We start from the raw sequence: 18254 nt of genomic DNA, 5'->3' as shown, positions 1-18254 counted from the left end.
TATAGAAATTTTGTTGCTCCCTCAAAAACTTTGATCCAATCTTTTTTCCTTTCACCACGGCTTCCCGAGGGATCACAGAAGATTGCCTCCGACTGCCCGTTGGTATACTCTGTCATAGCGATCCCTATGGGCACGTAACCTAATTCTAGGATGCGGTCAATTGCGTTTTTCTAAACTACTTGGCCTGTTAGATTATTGATAGAGACTTGAGGCACAAGTTACGTACTCTTCAGTCCCATCATCCAGATATTCGTCTCTCATTTCTTCCAGGAGTCCCACTTTTCTGTATATACTTTAATATAGACACCATGTTGCTGTACATCTTGTCCATGCTGACTTGTCTCTGTCTTATTGAATGTGTGAGAGATGTCTCAAATTGCTGAGCGTTCGAAAAGCAGATTTTCAGCATGACCGTGATACTGTAAGCATGAATACTGCCAGGCAAAACCCGTACTCCTTGGTCCAACAGTCAGCATATTTGATAGTTGACTGACGCTAGGATAGTACGTCTGAAATGTACCAATCGAGAAGTGTCTGCTGGAGACCCAGCGAGGAGGTTTACCGCGTTTACGGCGGTGGTTTTGCCGCTTTGAGACGAACCCAGAAGCAGGTCTCTTGCTTGATGGCTGCGTGCCACGCCAGAGTTCCTCACAGCGTTTTCTGCAGGCTGGGCCGAGTGTCGTCCTACCCATAGGTCAACAAGTCCTATCGATGAGAGCCACTAGCTACTTCTAATTGCTTGTCCGATACTCAAGAGACTTGTTGCTCTACTGCGTTGTCTAGTCGGAGACCTAATTGAGCCTAAACTGGGGTTGATGCAAGAATGGAGTGATCCTTCTCTCAGACTCCAGGCGCTCCCAAAGAGTGGGTAGCAAACGGTTACTTCCTGATCCATGGTATACTCGATAGGCCTCCATGCGCTGACTTCCTCATAGCCCATGATAGAGGCCACTTCTGTAACATCGTCAGGAATAACACTACTACACTCCCCGACCGAAGGCTTCACATCTATTCCTTTAAGTGCATGTACCATGGAAGACCTGGCTGCTGACTGATAGGCCCTTGAATTAAAAAAGTCGGGTCGAAGGCGAATGTGGCGTCTATCAAACTCAAGGTTTCCGTATATGTGCTTTCCTAGTCATCTCCGAGTCTGAATCTCTGAGCCAAAGTAATGAGGTGTCGCATTTGCCTTCATATTCTGCTTGGGCAGCGACAACCAGGACCACATGAGGCGGTCAAGGCAATCTAAATACGCGCAAAATCCAAAAGTACAATCTGGAGCCAATTGGCTCATTTTAAGCGTACCATTAATTGGAGACAAGGATACTACGGAACAAAGGGTGGTGTACCATTCCGTACAAGCGACGGAGTTAAGGATTTATGGGCGGGTGAGATCCGCGGTATTGCCGTATATGGCTTCAGCAGTCAAGGGGCATCCCAACCCTATATTTCCATCTTTTATATCCACAACAACCCAGTGATTGGCTTGGAAATCGTAGCTCACATGTTATATTAGTGTCTCGAGTCACCGTGTGAGACAGGCGGGGCATGAGTCATTGTAACTTATTTACCATTGTAGTTTGATGTGATGCAACACGATTTGAGATATTATATAATTGCCTGATGGAGCTAAACTTGATTGAGATGAGATCAATGTAAGTGATGAGTTCATTCAACCAGGTTCCAGGTATTGTGATATCTTTTGGTATGAGTCCGGATGAGGACCTGGAGAGCAGAGGGGCCCTCGTGAACCCGATGTGGCGTTGATACGAATATCTACGACGAGCGCTCAATGGCGAGACTATGGAGGTAAAAGGCCAGAACAAACCAGATGTGAACATGTGATGGAACCCTAGTAGCGTTGCGGCTGACTGGCAATTATCAAAGGCTTTGCGACACTTAGCAATATCCCCTTCGTGTGTAGTCACATGTCCTTCTCTTACCTGCTTGATGACAATTCCACTAAGTCCGTAACAAATTATGACTGTGCGTTGTATCTTGTCATACCTAATGTTAGCTCGGACGGCCCAATTTTCCAGTTGTAAACAGTGCTGCTTTATCGAAATGATGCTTCAACCTTTCTATTTGTGTAGAATCTGTTCAGTTCTTCAGGAGTCTATGGCTAGATGTGTTAAATCTAATGGGGAGTAAACCCTGGAGAGGGAAACGCGAAAGATTTATTTGCCGGGATAATGTTGGGGAGCAGTCGCTAGAAGTCACCGTCAAACCCAGCAAGCCACCATCTACATTTGACCTTAATGACAGACAGTAATACCGGGGTTTAGGCGCAGAGCCATACCAAATAATGCCTTCTAAGAGATTTAAAGGACCCGTCGCTGCTGCTGGAGTCTGATTCAGAATCCGCAGAGATTCTGGATGATGTTAGGGAAGCATAGCTTTGAAGCTCAGGAACCTAGAAGGCAAATGGCCCGACGTACATGCAGCCCTTGTATGGCCATCTGTCAACTGATAGACGTCTGGGAAGTCTGATCGTGAACATTCCATTGTGCAAGCAGGGCTATGGGATCATTGAACGTGAAACCCTTGACGATACAATGAGTCCTCTGGGTGTGCTTTGATTACCGTGCTCTTCTCTATCCATGAGCATACAGCCCTTGACTTCCAGCACTTTCGGACAGTATGTAGGAAGGCATCAAGCTCCGCTGAGGACTTGTAAGCTGGCAGGCCACGACAGAAGGACCCGCAGACTTCTGAATAGTTAGCCAGTACTAGGAGCAGTTGAGTGTATCGTTCATACCTATACTAGAACGCTTCGAGTTGGGAACCACTTGATCGTACTTTGAGTCGAGACCAAAAGCCTATCTATTTATATTGCTGTGCTTCTTGTACAGAGTACCTGGACTCGGCAGGGAATTCCCTCCAAATTTACGAATGTGGGCTGGATTGTGCAGATAAAGAACGCCGGCTTACAAAAGTTATTTAGCTTCGGAATCGGCACAGGTAACCAGCAGTATAGGAACCGCACGGTTGAGCGCTCCTACAAGGTTTGGACCCTGCGACGTGGGAACGGGGTCCAGACAGTCTACCGTGCACGGCTTTCAAGGTTGATGAGTCGAGATCGTTCGAAAACACAGTAATTTACGTCGGCTATGGCGCAAAGGGCTGCTATAAGGCACGAGATCTTCCGGATCTATTTAAACACCAATAGGGCGTGCAGCCGGATATTGGGTAAACTATAAGGGTATTTGATTTGAATTTCTTAACAAGGCTATTATACTCTATAACCCAAGTTTCCAAGAAACGGTATGCGTAAGCACTATCCAAAACAGACGATCGAACGGCTCGGCGCTCGGATTGGAGAAGCCGCTAAGATGTCCCCCGTTCAAACGCACCACAGTGGAGACCAAAAGACGTTTGACAGGGGATAGATTGATCTTCTCGTTGGCTTGTTATCAACTTACCATATTATTCGGACTGGTTAAAGGTACAAGCCTCGGTAGATCATGGGAGGGGGTCCTGTGGACAAGCCAAAGACGGTATCAAGAGACGAAGAACAAATGGTTCTCTGACTGAAACCTCACGGTGATAGAGATTGGATTGCTAGATCAAGTCTTACCCCAGGCCGATCAGTCGTAAGACAATAGAGGATGTTCGTGACGGGTAAGAGAGAGATTTGTAAATGTTCACCGATCCGAACGTATGACTATTAAACTGTATGAGAACATTTCTCGTACTTCTCTTTCTCCACTAGCCGTGCCAAGTCAATCAATCTTTATCCCGGCCTTCTCGTTGGCGCAACCATCGGCTTCCCCTTTTTTCCAACCAACGCTGCACAGCCACTAGTTCGTCGAGTTCCTAACAAATGCAGGTGAGAGAAAGTACAATGTGGGATTCTCAGCCGGAAGTATAAACTTACCCTAAAACCCCATCGAAGCGTGGACATCAGGCGCCCGAACCCAAGGAGTTTTCTCTCTCTACCCCGCCAAACGTCTATGCCAAGCCCTACTGCCACGTGGATCCCTCAGTCCGTTGGTGTTGATAAGAGCTTAATACTGCTGGCGCTACCTTCACCCCCGTACTGATGGCTCCCAGTCATCCCCGCGCTGTGGGGAAAAAGTCCAGGAGCGGATGCCGCTCCTGCAGGTGAGTTGCCGAGGGTAAACCAACGATTCACGACTAATGGTCAGTCGTAGAGCCCGCCGTATTAAATGTGATGAAACTCCGAATGCGTGCCGAAACTGCACCTCGACCGGCAGAGTCTGTGATGGCTATGACCTCCATCGGCTGCCTCGTCGCAGGAAGGCCAGGGCAGACGGAACCACTTCGCCCGGGGTCCTGGCCATTACACCAGAGCCACCCTGGGCAATGACCTCGGATGAGCGACAATGCCTATCATATTTCCAGCATCGCACCGTTCCCACAATTCTCCAATTTTACGATTCATTACTATGGCAGAGACTGATCCTCCAGATGAGCCAGTCCGAGCCAGCGGTTTACCATGCTGTGGTGGCCCTTGGTGCCATCCATCAAAATTCCGAGACGGAAGGGATGTCGCTGCTCGTGCGGAATTTGTACAACACGCGGAATATGTTCGCCCTCGCACAACTGGGCCGTGCGTTTACCTTCTTAACTCAACGACGGTTATCCCATGATCCGCGCCTGCGTCCCGTCATTCTGGTTTGCTGTTTGCTATTTGTTGTGTCGGACTTGCTCCAGGGACAGTACGACGCTGCCTTCAAACACCTTAGCAGCGGTCTGAGGATTTTAGGGGAAGAGAAGGCCGAAAGGGCTCTGGTCTCCACGACGCCCCGAGAGGGACCCATCGATCGGAGCTTGGTCGAAGCCTTCTACCACTTGGGCATCCAGTCAACGCTCTTCGGGTTTGAGGATTCCCTTCTACCTATCGATGACGGAAAGTATAATATAGAGTTCTATAATTTGTACGAGGCCCGTCAGGCTTACAATATCCCACTTCACGCCGTCTATCGGTTTACTGGACCCTGCATCGGTCTGTCTGCCTCGTACATCAAGTCCAACTATGACGTGCTCCAGTCGAGACAACTCGCAGCGTTCGCCATATTGAACAAATACATGGACCTATTCGAGCGCTTCTACCGCACTTCATATGCCCGTCTCAGTCGAAAGGAGCAGCGAGGCGCGAATCTACTCTATCTCCAACAGCTTGGCTTAGCCCTGTCTTTGAAGACCTGTCTCCTCGCTGGGGATCCGACCGCGTACGATTATTACACAACCGATTACGAGATGATCCTACTAGCCGCAGCCAAAGTAATAGAAGACTTCACCGAGCGTCCGGGCATTAGTCTCAACGTTGGCGTCATTCCGATATTATTTCGCACGGCAATGGCCTGTCGTGACCGCAGCCTTCGATGGCGGGCCATAGAGCTTCTGCAGTCCTGGCCTCATCGAGAAGGGCCCTTCGACTCGAATTGGTTTGTTCATGTCTCCTTAGAGACCCTAAAGCTAGAGCTATTGGCCGAAAGCGGAGGAAGAAGGGGCCAGGATAATCCAAAGCCCACATTGACTACAATATCGGGCGAGCGGCTATCCTTCAAACGGCTCATGGTGAAGATTAAGCAAGGTCAGCGCAATGCGGTTAGAGCAATGGGGAAAGGAGTAGGTGACGGGAAACATTCTCCACTAGAGCTTGTCGGCTCGGTTAAGTGCAGCGAGTCGTGGTCTTGTGTGCGATTGTTCAAGATCATGGCTGGACAGTATAAGCCTCCGCAACCTTAGACGGATCGTTGTATATACGTTATGGGAGGCCCACTGTTTGTAGATAAAATTGTTTCTAATTACAGTTAGAACGCTGCTTAAGCTCATACACAGATAACATGCTACTATATATCGCAATACCATAGTGCAATGCGTTCAACGCAGATTGTTGATGTCGACAGAATAGAGACCTAGTATGGGCCAAGTAGTACCGAAACATAAAGCTGAATTCATGAAGACCATATTCGCGTAAAGTCTTCATACAGGCAAACTTAATACAACAGCCCCAGCCTCCATTGCAAAGGAAGAGAGATTCACGAGTATGTGCATCATCAGTGGGTTGATGTGCTACCTTCAAAGCGCCGTTCACTTGGGCGCCGTAGTTCCCTGTTCCACGCGCCTATATCAATATACCTAGTTGTCGCGGAGAATGGGAGGCATTGTTTGTTATAGATGGGGCTTTGCGTACCAATACCAAGAAGGTTGTACCCGCAGTAGTTGAGGCCGGTCTTGCAATTGTTTGCGGCAGCCAAGGGGGCCAGAGTAGCCAGCACAGCTAAAGAGAGAGCTGCAAGTTTAATCATAAGTTATAGATAGGTAAGGCTTATGATTTGAATGTATTGAATATGTCGCTAAAGTATTGTCAATGAGTCACTCCTCAAAGCTAAAAATCACAGATTTGCGAGCTTGACAAAGTCGACAAGGACTGTCCGGGGTATTTATACCCCATGAACACTCCCATCTTAAACATGACTACTCCGTAGTCATAATCATCTTTCCTCTTTTCTATGAAGGATCCGCCCTGGAGGCCAAATGTCTCGCGCTCCGTTGTGGCCGCCTGGACTATCGAAACCATGCATCATAAGCCGTCTGAAAGAAGAAGAATATTTGACTAAATCAAGGGAATGGCGCACCAGGCACGATCGAAGCTTGTCTGCCGAAGATACTACTTGACCACATTGGAATCTCGGGGGGTTGTACCATCCGGTGTTTATTTGCTTCACGGTATGCCACATAGGTAGAATTGGTGCAATTGCTTTCTCTTCTCTGGCCGTGTAGTCTCCCAAAATATACAAAGTACTCGCCACTCTCAAGGAAGAGTGCTGACGTCAGAGTCAAGGTGTCGAAAAAAGCAACCATATCCCAAGCTCCACCAGAATGTTACATTTGAAGGTACGGCTCATGATTTAGAGAACCAGTAGGATCTGAGGCTTATTCTTCGCCCTACCCAATGTGGTGAGGACCAAAAATGATCGCAGCTGGCTGACTTACATTATATCGCTCGTTTGTCGAGGCGTTTTGGAAGTTTATAGCCCCCAGGCTCCGGTATACTGGGGAGAGTAGAGGAGACTATCCTTGTTACTCAGTAGGTGTCGGTCAGCCGTAAGAGACTGTTCTGTGTGGCAAGAGAAGAGATCGAGCCTCACTTGTTGAAACCGTTGGAACATTCGCCAAAGTAGACATGTATTTATTTGATAAATACACTCCGAAGCACTTTGTTGTCTATTGGAAACTCTGTCTCTTAGCAGACTTCTTCGTCCCCGAGACATGCGGGTAGTGGGTTTTGTGTGTCTTAATCACGTTAAAATACATCTGGACTCTAATGTCCACAGTTCACTTGGCATGCTATGGGGTCTATGTGCTTGGTGAGCAGGAGCATCTTATATAGTGCCATACTAGATCACTTACCACGGTAGAGGTGCCGAAAAGTGCTGTCAGTGTACACCTGTACATATCTTTCGTGAGTCAATAGGGCAAAGTTTTCGACGCTATCCTTCGGAACCATAGCGCGAAAGCTGTTCCTCGGTCTGATCTGGTCTAATCTGGTCGAGCACAGAAAATGATGATTAGACTATGGACGGCGATCTCATCTATTAATGGCCGGCTCCGAAACCATGCTTCACGCAGAGCCTTGTTCCAACCTTTTATATGCAGTTGTATCGTTTACAAATATGGTGATATGATAGTCATTATTAACAGATTCATGTTCTAGCTTGCTCGGCATTCACCGCATTCGGCCCCTTAATACACATATATAGATTTCTCACAATATGCCAATTTTCCGATACGAACCCGACTTGCTCAAATAGGAAAGATAAGTGGCACCAGGACGATCCCTCCCGTATGGAGAAGGCTTCTAATCCAATAATATGTATTGTTCCGGGACTTAGCTGCAGATCACCCTCTAGGCCTCGTGTTTGGGATAGTGTCACCTGTAAAGTCCTCTGGCAATCTCGGGTATTTCACGAGACATGAACCCCGGATTTTACTCAACTTGCTTTTCGCAACGCAAACACGCTCACCCTCGTCAACTTCCCAGACAGTCGGACAGTCTCACCCAATTGCCCTGAACCCTACTTCGAAACCTTCAAAGCGCTATCCTGCAACCAAAATGAAGCTCCTCAACATCCTCACTCTCCTCACCACTACTACCATCGCCCTCGCCCAAGATCTAAACACCCGAGATACCGACGAAGCCACGCTCGAAGCCCGCGCAACCACCATCTGCGGCTCCGGCTACGAACTCAGCCAAGCCATCCCTCTCCCCAAGGGCACAGACCCCAAAATGCGACTGGCAACCCTCTACTCCTACATCGGGAAAGACAAGGGGTGTGTCTTCCTCGACAATAATGTCGGTGCGTCGCGGTACATGTACGTGAACGTATGCCAGTGGGATAAGAAAAACTGCGACAAGGACTCCGGCAGCTTCAGTCAGTATGCGGGACCCATCTATATTAAGAACTTTGCTTGCGCGCCTGTTACGGCGAAGATGGGGAAGAGCTCGAAGGATTTGTTTATTGATTATAAGTCGGAGTATGTTTTTCCTTGTAACTAGAGGCTAGAGAACTTGGCATTTGGAGGAGGATAAGTGGGTTGGAGTTATGGGCGGTGATTGTGGTGGAATTAGAGGGAGGATTGAGATCATATAGCTGAATTTCTACCGAGTATTGGAGTCGAGTCATGTTCATGTCTAGGGCTTAACCCGCTCTTTCTAGGTGCTATTTTAGTATCTTGGCATAAGTAGGTACTTTGAAACGTGCTTTCGATCTGTAGGCAATAATGATGACATGCCAGCTGTTCCATCAACTGTAGTGGGGTCCAATGTGAGCAAGTATACGGTGGAAGAGCCTTCATCTTGTGACAAAATAAAATGCAGATTCAGACTTTGGCTGAGTGACCTTGCCTTACCTCTATCGAGGAAGCAATGTCTTTGTCTTTGCGATATTTGTGATATTAGGGACCGCTGTAGATTGAAGTAACCTGAATAGCTTCAGAAGCTCCCCAAAAGGAAACTGAGCGGCTCTGGAAGGTAAAGTTTTCAAGAGGGGTAAAGCCAAGGAACTAGCATCTTAGCGCAGAGTTTCTTTGTCTTTCCTTCCAGAAAGACCTGCCGCAATCTCTCAAATCTTCCACGGCGGTCCATTAGATTGATATGCCAAGTCAAAACACGAGATACCTACGTCCGTGTGATAGGGTAAAGTTCGGCAGTCATAATTTTTGTCTTTCCAATGTGCTGGTCGTCTCCCAGATTCCCATGCGATCTCCCTGGTACGAAGGTAAGCCAAAAGGTACGACTGGATGAATAATGAACTACATCTTTCTATTATGGACACTCCTTCCCTTGCAGACGCTGGGATATCAGGATACGTCATTTGTCCCCGGATCCAATGAGCGCCTTAAGAACTTAACGGGTTTGTCATATTACCTGTACCCTTGGGTTGGATCGTAAGCTATTCAGTAACCCTAGAACTGAACATTTACTAATCAAGAAATCACAGCTACTACAATGGCACAACAACATTCCACCTAGAATACCTCATGGACAACCAAGGCGACTCGCTATGCCGTACCTTCCGCAGCGAAGCCACATCATTCACATCCAAGTCCATCCTAGCTGTCACTAAACCATCCCCAGACGACGACAGCAAGAATCCAGTGCGCATCGCTCTCAAATCCGCATTAACAGACTTCGATTTCGTCAACAACTTAGCCTCCGGCGACGAAAGCAAGCATCTCCAATGGCAATTTCTCTCCATCAGGTACGTCCTCCCCCGTTCTCATAAGAAACCTCTCATCACCCTCCAACCACAAAATCTCTCACTATGCACTCTACATATATAGCCACGAAACCCCTAGCCGGTCCATCCACAGGCCTTACTTTAACCTCTCCCTCACCAACCCCACCGGCCCCCCTTACAAGATAACAGGCTCATCCAACAAAACCAACGGCGGCGTCACATCCATCTCCCAGAACCTTCCCTCCTGCGACAACCCCGAAGAAACATGGTGGGGGCTCAGTTTCCTAGATCGAAGCAACTACAACCCCGGCCACATTCCCATTACGGACCCCCAGGTCAGCCTGATGTTCGATAACCAGACTGCGAGCTTTTCGTTCGAGGCGTGGTTCTTGATGAATAGTAAGAACGATACGGTTTATGGGCGGGGGGAGGTTGAGTTTCTAGGGCAAGTTGATGGGGTTCATTCGGATGTTTTGGGGCGAGGGGGTCAACCGGCGTGGAGTCCGACGGTTGGGTTTGGGAATAATTCTTTGAATGGGGTGTTTGGGGGGGAAAGGGAGGAGTCGTTGGCAGTGCGGGGGGTTGTGGATGGGTGGGTAGTTTTTGTGGCGGTTTTGGGGGTCGGTTTGGGGGGGCTGTTATAGTAAGTAGTATGGTTTGGTAGAGGAATCGATGGATTGAAGTGCTGCTGTGGAGAGATAGGTCAATTGGTCTTAAAGAACTCTAGATGGTAAATGCGTGATACGACGTCGGACTAGTCGACTGGCTCTTTGAGCTGTTCCCTTGGTATATAGATTCATTTTCAGCTGATACGCATCTATATCAGACACTATTTCCAAAACAAAAAAAAGTTGTATATATATTAATCTGCTTCAGTTAACAGTAGGCCTGTTTTTGCATCCGGAATGGTAATTTCTGGGCATCGGCGATGGTCTCGGATGCTATAACCGAATGAAACTGGCGCCCAGGTTCCCTAAGAACAGGCCAGACAGATGATGACTGACAGAGTATGTGTCTCCACACATATCGCTCTCTATTATTGACGTTCTGAATTCACTTGGCGCATAGACGAATCCCTTGGGCATGTCGGTATCCATTCCGCTTCCAACAAAGGGTGTTAGGGTTGTCGGCGCTTAGATTCGGCTTTCCGGAGTCCAACTAACCGGGACAGGTTATCTACTGTCACTCTTCTTAAAGAAACTTGCAAACAAAAGCAAAACACCTGTTATGCCAGTGGTAAGACCGGAATACAACTGAACCCCAAGGTAAGACCCACTGCGGTCCAGGATCGCACCCGCAACCGGCGAACCGCACAGCGATCCCAACCCACTACACACGGTGCACATCCCAATTCGTGTTCCCAGCGTTCTAAGATCTGGTGTAAGTGTTGTCAAAGCAACTGCGGGAAGGGAGACGAAGGCACCGGAGAAGAAACCGTAAAGTACAGCCAGTGAGATCAGGCCGCCTTGATTATGGATTGCAATCCAGCAGAACGATAGAGTGGCGCTGATAAACGCACTGCCGAGAAGGATGTTCAGAGAGCCCAGGTATTTATTCAACAGTCCGGGGACTATGCGACCTGGAATAGAGGCAGCGTTGAGTATAGCGACGAGATAAAATCCCAACTCGGCCCCCGTTGTGTTATTATGGAGGGCGTATGACTCAATGTAGAAGATCGGATTGAAGAAGCCAATGTAGCCAAAGAACATTGCCGCGCAAAACAAGGCATATGGGGGCTCTTTAAACGCTGAGACCTCAGTCAAGACGCGCTTTTGCTTCGGTGCTTGGCGAACACGCATGAGAGTGATCGGGACTAGAGTTGTTGCTAACACTAGGAACCCGAGTACCCTGGTTGCCCAAGGGAACCCGATTCGTGGTTGGAGCTCGCGGAAGGCAATTGGGTATATCACTCCTCCAAAGCTACTTCCTGATGCGCCAATCGCGAGGGCAATGGCCTTGCGAGACGAGAAGTACTGCGGGATGATGGCCACGGATGGGATGTATAGACACCCATTACCCAGGCCGACACAGATGGCTTGGGCTAGGAGAACCTGCCAGTATTGTGTACATACGCTTAAAGCCATGAATCCACACATGACTAAAAAGGATCCTGTGATGACTAGGGTACGGAAATAGCCGGAGTCATAGAGCGGACCTGTGACGACACCGACCAGGAGCAGTAGGAATGCCTGTATAGCTCCAATCCAGGAAATGTCGGAGCTTGATTGATCCTTCAGCAGCCCACTCTCGTAGTACGCTTGGAAGGCGCCGAATGCATTGACTGTTCCCCTATATCGCGAAGATTTTATTAGTCAATTGCGATAAATGTAAAAGAGGAGTTTAAGCACCATGAATTGAAAAATATCAAAAAGGACCCTGCCACCTGTAGCCAAGCTTGAAAGCCACCATTGGGTGGTGTATCGTACGCTGTTTCGGCTATTGTAGGAAAGGTCATTTCCTCGTCTGGCTCTGTTGCTGCTTTGCATGAGCTGGTTTCTCCGAAAGTCCCCATTTTTATGTGTCTACAGGCCCAAAACACTCAGATATAAGAGCAGGTCTCAGTCTAATCGTAAAATTCGTTTTTCTAACTGGAATGCGGCCATCTAGGTAAAACCCATTTTCATATATAGTGAAGGGCGCGGGGCGTTCTGTGCCCGGCTTCGGCTTCGGCACTCGGCTTTGGCCAATTAATCTCTGCCCGGGTCAGATAAGTCCAGAAGAGCTCATACATCCGATCTTGGTTCGTCTGATGACAGAATTCAATATCTATATAAAGAATTTGGAACTTTCACTTCCAGGCTATGGATTTCTTGGTCTTTAGCAATATATTTTCTTTTGATATAGGAATAGAGACAGGGCCGATTCTAGACCGCGTACTATGTGGATGAAACAGTTGCACAGTGTAGACTATCACAGTTTAGCTGTCAGTAAAGTAGTGTGCACTTTACAGGCTCTGCAAACGAACACTATCAATATTTAGTGCCGCCAAGTATCACCTATACAGGCTGTTCAGGGAAATCATATACCCAAATACAGCTTGATTCAGACTGCGGATGGAATAATTGTATCATATTGGAAAATGAGGATGGGTAAACAGCTACATGTCCCCGCAAGATTGCTTGCTGACTCTAATACCCAATTGCCTACCTATGAGCATACACGCTATGATCGATCAACAGAAGGAAATGAATATCCATGCCAAGAAATATACCTAAAATTCTCAACACACCCTCACTAACTATTCAAGATGTGAGTGCGAACAGGTAATCGCTCTGCATGCGTTGGAGCTTGGAATAGTGTACTCCGTAGGCACCTACTCAGAGCAAGGGTCCTCGCGGCATTAGAACAAAAAAATATCCGAATGGTTATGCTTCAACAACACCAGCTCGCACATCGGACACTGGTATCTAACATCCAGAATGAATTCAGTCTTTAGAGACTAGGCAATAATATCACTATTATTCAGATTACCTGTATTGCTCTCGTTGATCAATTTATTCTCAAACAGCTTCTTAAGCAAACGAAAGCAAACCCCAAAACAAGCCAACAGAAGTGGAGTGGTCAGAGGGCCGTGTTCAATTATAATTATGACATGGAAGTTATGAGAAAAATGAGATCGTTATAACCCTATAAGAGTAGGGATACAGTGTCAATTTCACTTGCCCAATCTTATACCCTATCTATTTACGCCTACTTGTCTGAGCTGGGTGAGCCCCTTTAGCCCACAGGCACCATGTCCCTGGGCTAAAGAGACAACTCTCCCAAGCACTGCGGCCTATTATATGTGTCTTGATACATCTTCTATCCTGTTCAGTTGTTACTAGCTGCTCTACTAGATTTGTAACCTCGCTATTTTTATTAGTGCTAGTCCCAACGTCGCGAGGTATTCATATTCTTCGGACTGAAGAGCTGAAGCTCACAAGAATTCAGGATATTTCGAACACTCAAAAGAGCTGTGTTCATACGTATCAGTATGGTTTTACTGTATCTAATCGCTAACCAGTCATATGATATATGTGACCACGTTACATTGTTCTATTTATTCCCAGTGTGTAGCATGGATATGACAAGGCATTGTCCAACGGCAGTGCCCAACAATGGGAGAATTGGACCAACCTCGATCTGGAACTTCGGCTCCCAACCTCAATCAAAATACAGGAGTGTGGTATTTTCCCTCTCGTGCACTCTTTGCCCCAGATGCAACAAATGGAATTGAAACTTGATCCCCCGTTGGTTGGCCATATATCGACTATGCCATTCTTTAGCCCTATCAATATAGTTTATAAAATACAAGCATACAATTGCACTGCCATATGAGCGAAAACCACATTCGAAATGCATTCGTCTAAAGCAATTATCCACTCTCTCCTATCGGTGATTCCTTTCTGGATCCTTCTCCCCAAGCCATCCCCATTTACGCATGGTGCAACACATTTCTCATTCTTAAGCCCTATCAGCCTTAGCCCCCAATGTAGGGGCGCAGGTAGCAGGAAGACCATAGAGCATACTCTGTACAGCCCTTCATTCTGGTCGTTTATTCGTACACAGTGGCCTGCACTACACCTTCCTATCTTTTAGTAAGTCGCCAGGCAACTCAGATCATATGATGTCACCTCCTAACCGGAATTGCTTTGTCGATCTCCAGAAGCCAAGTATTATATAAAGCGGATCATCCGCATGGAAGTGGATCAGGAGACTAAAATCTCACCCTTCTAAAAGTATTTAAAAACGATATACCGAACCCTCTCTGATCACCAATTAATCTGGTTTACACCATAAGCTCACATCCCACAAATTACCGGTTCCAATCCAAAATGAACGCCTCCAGCATCCCCCCTGAATGTCTCGACCAAACCCGGTCCACCCAAACAGGCTTACCGGCTACTACTGCACACTTCCCCACTACCAGCCAGAGAGATACAACATGACCAACACGACACTCCTGTTGTCAAGGAAGTGTCCTTCCATACGGCATCCCGAACCAACGCTGGGTAATACTGTAACGTGACCAAGGATACGAAAGATAGCATCTACGACTGTCTCGGAGCAACGCATAATGTTTCGGCGGTTATGTACAGCTCGCCGGATGGTGGTGGGGCTAGGATGGATGGCGTGTGTTGGTATATAAAGTCGGTTAAATAAATAAGCTCACAAGATGCAGGCGGTAAGAAGGTTTACCTCATGCATTTACCTATATCAGGGGCCGACCTGGTATATATTACTGCCCACGCGGTTTCTGGCCTATCATGCATTGAGGATGTAAATAGTCTGGTTCAGTGTACTACCTGCAAGGTCAAGCTTTTATTAACGAGTAAGCACTGCAAACATACACTGTCTCAACTCCCCGAGGGGTGCGATAGCGATTCGATTTCTTTTGCTTGTGGCCCAGGTTTAGACTTAGACGAAGCAATTAAAATTCTCAAAGGTTGGATATTTGAGATTACCTCGTGTGTCTACGATTGTTTGAAGGGTATCACTGTGCTGTATGAAATATATATTCTGGACGTTGGTAAAGTGTATTGTTGAAAGAACCCCTGTTGTGGTGTTTTTTTAGGACCCTGTCAACGGTTCTGTTTAGAAAACCAGCAAGAATCACATAGCATTGAATCTATCATTATCCGTGTGGGCAAACTAGGAACATGGTTAACAAAAAACCCCCTACGTACCATTGCTTGCTTTTGAGACGGGAATATAGAGACGTACTTCCACCATCTTGTAGAAGAACGAGCTCCGGTAGACCGCAGCCATTTACACGGCAATGTGGCCTACAAGTTGAGGCCATTCGCTATTCAGGATTTCTATGGTTTTCAGTACTTGACGTACCAAGGAAAAGCAAACGGAATGGGCGGAAAAAGAAGGAAAATATCTAAGGGGAAGAAGACCCAAGGGAGTGAGAGGTCATTTTCTCATCCTTGTCGTGTCCTTGTCCTCCCAACCACTAACTGAGCTACGATCTGGAGGTAAGACCTTCAGATGAGGGTGCCTGGCGGCTGAAAGTCAAAAGCACTACGACAAGGGAAAAGTACTGCGGAGGGAAAATCACCGATGATATGACACAGGCTGATCCTCTACGGAGAGTATTCCCTACTACCCGCTTTAGGGTACTTGTACCCACAGCCCCTACCGATGCAGTGCAACTTCTCCCCAGCCTTTCGGCATGAGTGAGATTGGGCCACCCTGCAGAGGCAGGCGTTCTCGATGGACGATGGGTTTCTAGTAGTGACTCTCGGCTTCCTACTCCTAAGCATTACCATCATGTATCGAGAAGTAATCGTTTGCATGTACCTCGTCAACGCTCTACAGATGGGTGTAAAAGAGATGGATCCTCCGCCCGATTGGGAAGACATATCCCATCAGTACTACGTGTGGAGGAGCATCCACCTCACAACGACGTGGTGTGCTTCCAGTGCCGATAATCTGAGCTCTCTCCCTTTCTTTGGAGAGCTGTCCGACCGAATCTGGCCTGGCAGATCTACTGGTGGCGTGTATACGGTCGCTGTTCTAACCTATGTGGTCACGTTTATCTCATCGACTGTCCTTATATCTTCGATCCGCGAGAATGAAAGCCATCACTTTTTTCCGCAAAAGTCAGAGTTACTGATGATGAATAGTTCCCTTATCATAGAGTCGATTGTGCTCATGTCCCAAGATACCCTCGGTGCTTTACTGAGTACGTATGCCAGAACGGTGATGCATACTCGCAGTGCTAACAGGTGGGCTAGTCCTCATGATTACGGTCTGCGTTATCTGGAAAATCCAAGTCCGGTGGTCTCACAATGTCATTTTGATGTGTTCGCTTTGCTTGACGGTGCTGATGGTCGCGCTTTCGATCGTTCGCGTCTCAACCCGATTCTGCCGGGAGCAAAGTTTCCATATGGCTGTCAACAGAGACCAAGAGACCTAGTATCTCTTTCCCCAGATTGGTAACGCCAGTGCTTGACCTGTTCGTCAGTGTCGTCATGTTGGGGCATTGCGGTAGTGGATTTTCGGTCTGGGCGGATAAAGGTAGCTCTTGGCCCCCAAAGTGGATGTCTCGTTTATTCCTCCTACTGAATTTTTCAGGAGAATCCTTTCGATTTTTATCTTAGAAGGGCTGATAAGAAGCAGCCTAGCGTAGTGCTTACCACTTTTGGACCCATTCGCGGGAAGCACCCAAATTAGTCCAATGTCAGCCCTAAGTCATGTCAGACCCTGGTTCGGGACTTTTAAGACTACGAATATTGTTGGATCCCCGCAGAGGTCATTTTATTCCTGAGAGAGCCTAAGAGGATGCCCCGTGATGCATAGCATGATATCCTCCCTCTCCGATTCCATTTCTTCAATTTATAAGTCGGTCCAGGTAAATTAGACCCTACCCCTCCGAAGATCACAAACTACTCTGGTAGCAACTCTGTCTCTCCTTTTGATATCCAAGCGCTTTCGATCTCCAGGATGAAATCCACACTAGTCTTCACCATTACATTTGTCCTTTCTCTTCTTCTTTTTGAAGCTTCCTCGTTGGTGCCCCCTCAGCTGCTCCGTCAGGTCCTAGTGTTCGCCATCCTTGTTTCTCTCCCGTTTTTCGTTAGTTTTATTGGGACCTTGGCCATCGATCATTATACGCGCTTTCGAGCGAGAACGCCAACGGGTAGGTACTCTCCCTTAGTTCCGTGGGACCCCCACTGAGCTTGTTCTTTCAGATAAATTCGCGTGGTCATAAACCTTCACCCGGTCGGAATAATATTGCATCATGTCGATCAGTTCGTTGGCTGTGGACCTTCTACGCTACTGTGACTGGGAGGGTCTCGGCTGGCTTAGGCATCTGGGGTAAAGTCGTTTCCGGTGGACCTCATATTAGATATCCGGCTGATTGATTTATCCTGTGATTTGTTTTTTTTTTTTTTTTCAAAGTCGTTAACTTGAGATATACCCATACCAATATCAGTGATGAAATGGCAAGCATGCTCTGTGTTACTGTTTATATGTTTGTGGTCATTCAATTTCGCAAAAAGATTGCCTTGGTTTGTTTGTCTGCCCCTCCTTCCTAGATAAGTGAAAGACATGTTAACATTTCTTTTGCACACACGCTCCATACCCTAACCAAACCAAAGTCAATCAAGCATTTAACTGCCATCCATCAACCCCTTACTGTGAGGCTGAGTCCTCAAGGTATTACACGTCAATCTGAGGAATGCTCTATCTTCAAGCCCGTAGCCTGGCGATCTTCCGCCAGAAATTCCACATCAAGTCTAGTCCCATATTTTCCCCTCATTCCCACAGCATCACTACTGGCCAGCCCACCCCTTACCGACAAGACGCCACGGCGAGACCCCAAAGATAGTGCGTGATATTCTTGCGTCGCGGCGATATGCCCAATCGTGGTACTGATACACGTGTTCGCCGTCCATAGAATATCACTTGCCGTATTCCACGAAGAAGTTAATTCCAAAGCCAAGCAAATATTTATATTGACGAGGAAATCCAGCGCCCGGATCTCCTTCTGTTCGATCAGCAAATAATGTCTATCGCTACCCACTTCTCGGATGATCTACAGGTGGGCTA

The 18254-nt window shown here is 47.4% G+C and overlaps 6 protein-coding genes across 6 annotated transcripts; 5 read left to right on the top strand and 1 right to left on the bottom strand.

Moving 5' to 3' along the window:
- Positions 1–3731: 3731 nt before the first annotated feature.
- Positions 3732–5900, top strand: BDW43DRAFT_273234 (Zn(II)2Cys6 transcription factor). Its single transcript, XM_032041604.1, has one exon. The coding sequence runs from the start codon at positions 4141–4143 to the stop codon at positions 5713–5715; it is 1575 nt and encodes a 524-aa protein (XP_031901302.1). The 5' UTR covers positions 3732–4140; the 3' UTR covers positions 5716–5900.
- A 2186-nt stretch (positions 5901–8086) lies between these two features.
- BDW43DRAFT_299538 (uncharacterized protein) lies at positions 8087–8530 on the top strand (the record flags this gene model as incomplete). Its single annotated transcript, XM_032044736.1, has 1 exon — positions 8087–8530. One exon carries the CDS (start codon positions 8087–8089, stop codon positions 8528–8530), a length of 444 nt encoding a protein of 147 aa, XP_031901301.1.
- Positions 8531–9116: 586 nt separating this feature from the next.
- On the top strand, positions 9117–10261 carry BDW43DRAFT_273229 (uncharacterized protein). Its single transcript, XM_032041603.1, has 2 exons — positions 9117–9420; positions 9474–10261. The coding sequence occupies exons 1-2, from the start codon at positions 9281–9283 to the stop codon at positions 9814–9816; spliced, it is 483 nt and encodes a 160-aa protein (XP_031901300.1). The 5' UTR covers positions 9117–9280; the 3' UTR covers positions 9817–10261.
- A 518-nt stretch (positions 10262–10779) lies between these two features.
- BDW43DRAFT_318801 (MFS general substrate transporter) lies at positions 10780–12168 on the bottom strand (the record flags this gene model as incomplete). The annotated part of the gene is made up of 2 exons (XM_032048759.1): positions 10780–12002; positions 12062–12168. 2 exons carry the CDS (start codon positions 12166–12168, stop codon positions 10886–10888), a joined length of 1224 nt encoding a protein of 407 aa, XP_031901299.1. The 3' UTR covers positions 10780–10885.
- Positions 12169–15911: 3743 nt separating this feature from the next.
- On the top strand, positions 15912–16617 carry BDW43DRAFT_310128 (uncharacterized protein; the record flags this gene model as incomplete). Its single annotated transcript, XM_032046847.1, has 2 exons — positions 15912–16383; positions 16436–16617. The coding sequence occupies 2 exons, from the start codon at positions 15912–15914 to the stop codon at positions 16615–16617; spliced, it is 654 nt and encodes a 217-aa protein (XP_031901298.1).
- A 318-nt stretch (positions 16618–16935) lies between these two features.
- Positions 16936–17714, top strand: BDW43DRAFT_273223 (uncharacterized protein). Its single transcript, XM_032041602.1, has one exon. The coding sequence runs from the start codon at positions 17145–17147 to the stop codon at positions 17376–17378; it is 234 nt and encodes a 77-aa protein (XP_031901297.1). The 5' UTR covers positions 16936–17144; the 3' UTR covers positions 17379–17714.
- Positions 17715–18254: the final 540 nt, after the last annotated feature.

The sequence above is a fragment of the Aspergillus alliaceus genome (genome assembly GCF_009176365.1).
Source record: "Aspergillus alliaceus strain CBS 536.65 unplaced genomic scaffold BDW43scaffold_16, whole genome shotgun sequence".
In the NCBI taxonomy this organism is placed as follows: Eukaryota; Fungi; Ascomycota; class Eurotiomycetes; order Eurotiales; family Aspergillaceae; genus Aspergillus; species Aspergillus alliaceus.
The sequence above is the reverse complement of the archived record's forward strand: the minus strand, read 5'-3'. Positions and strand labels throughout refer to the sequence as shown.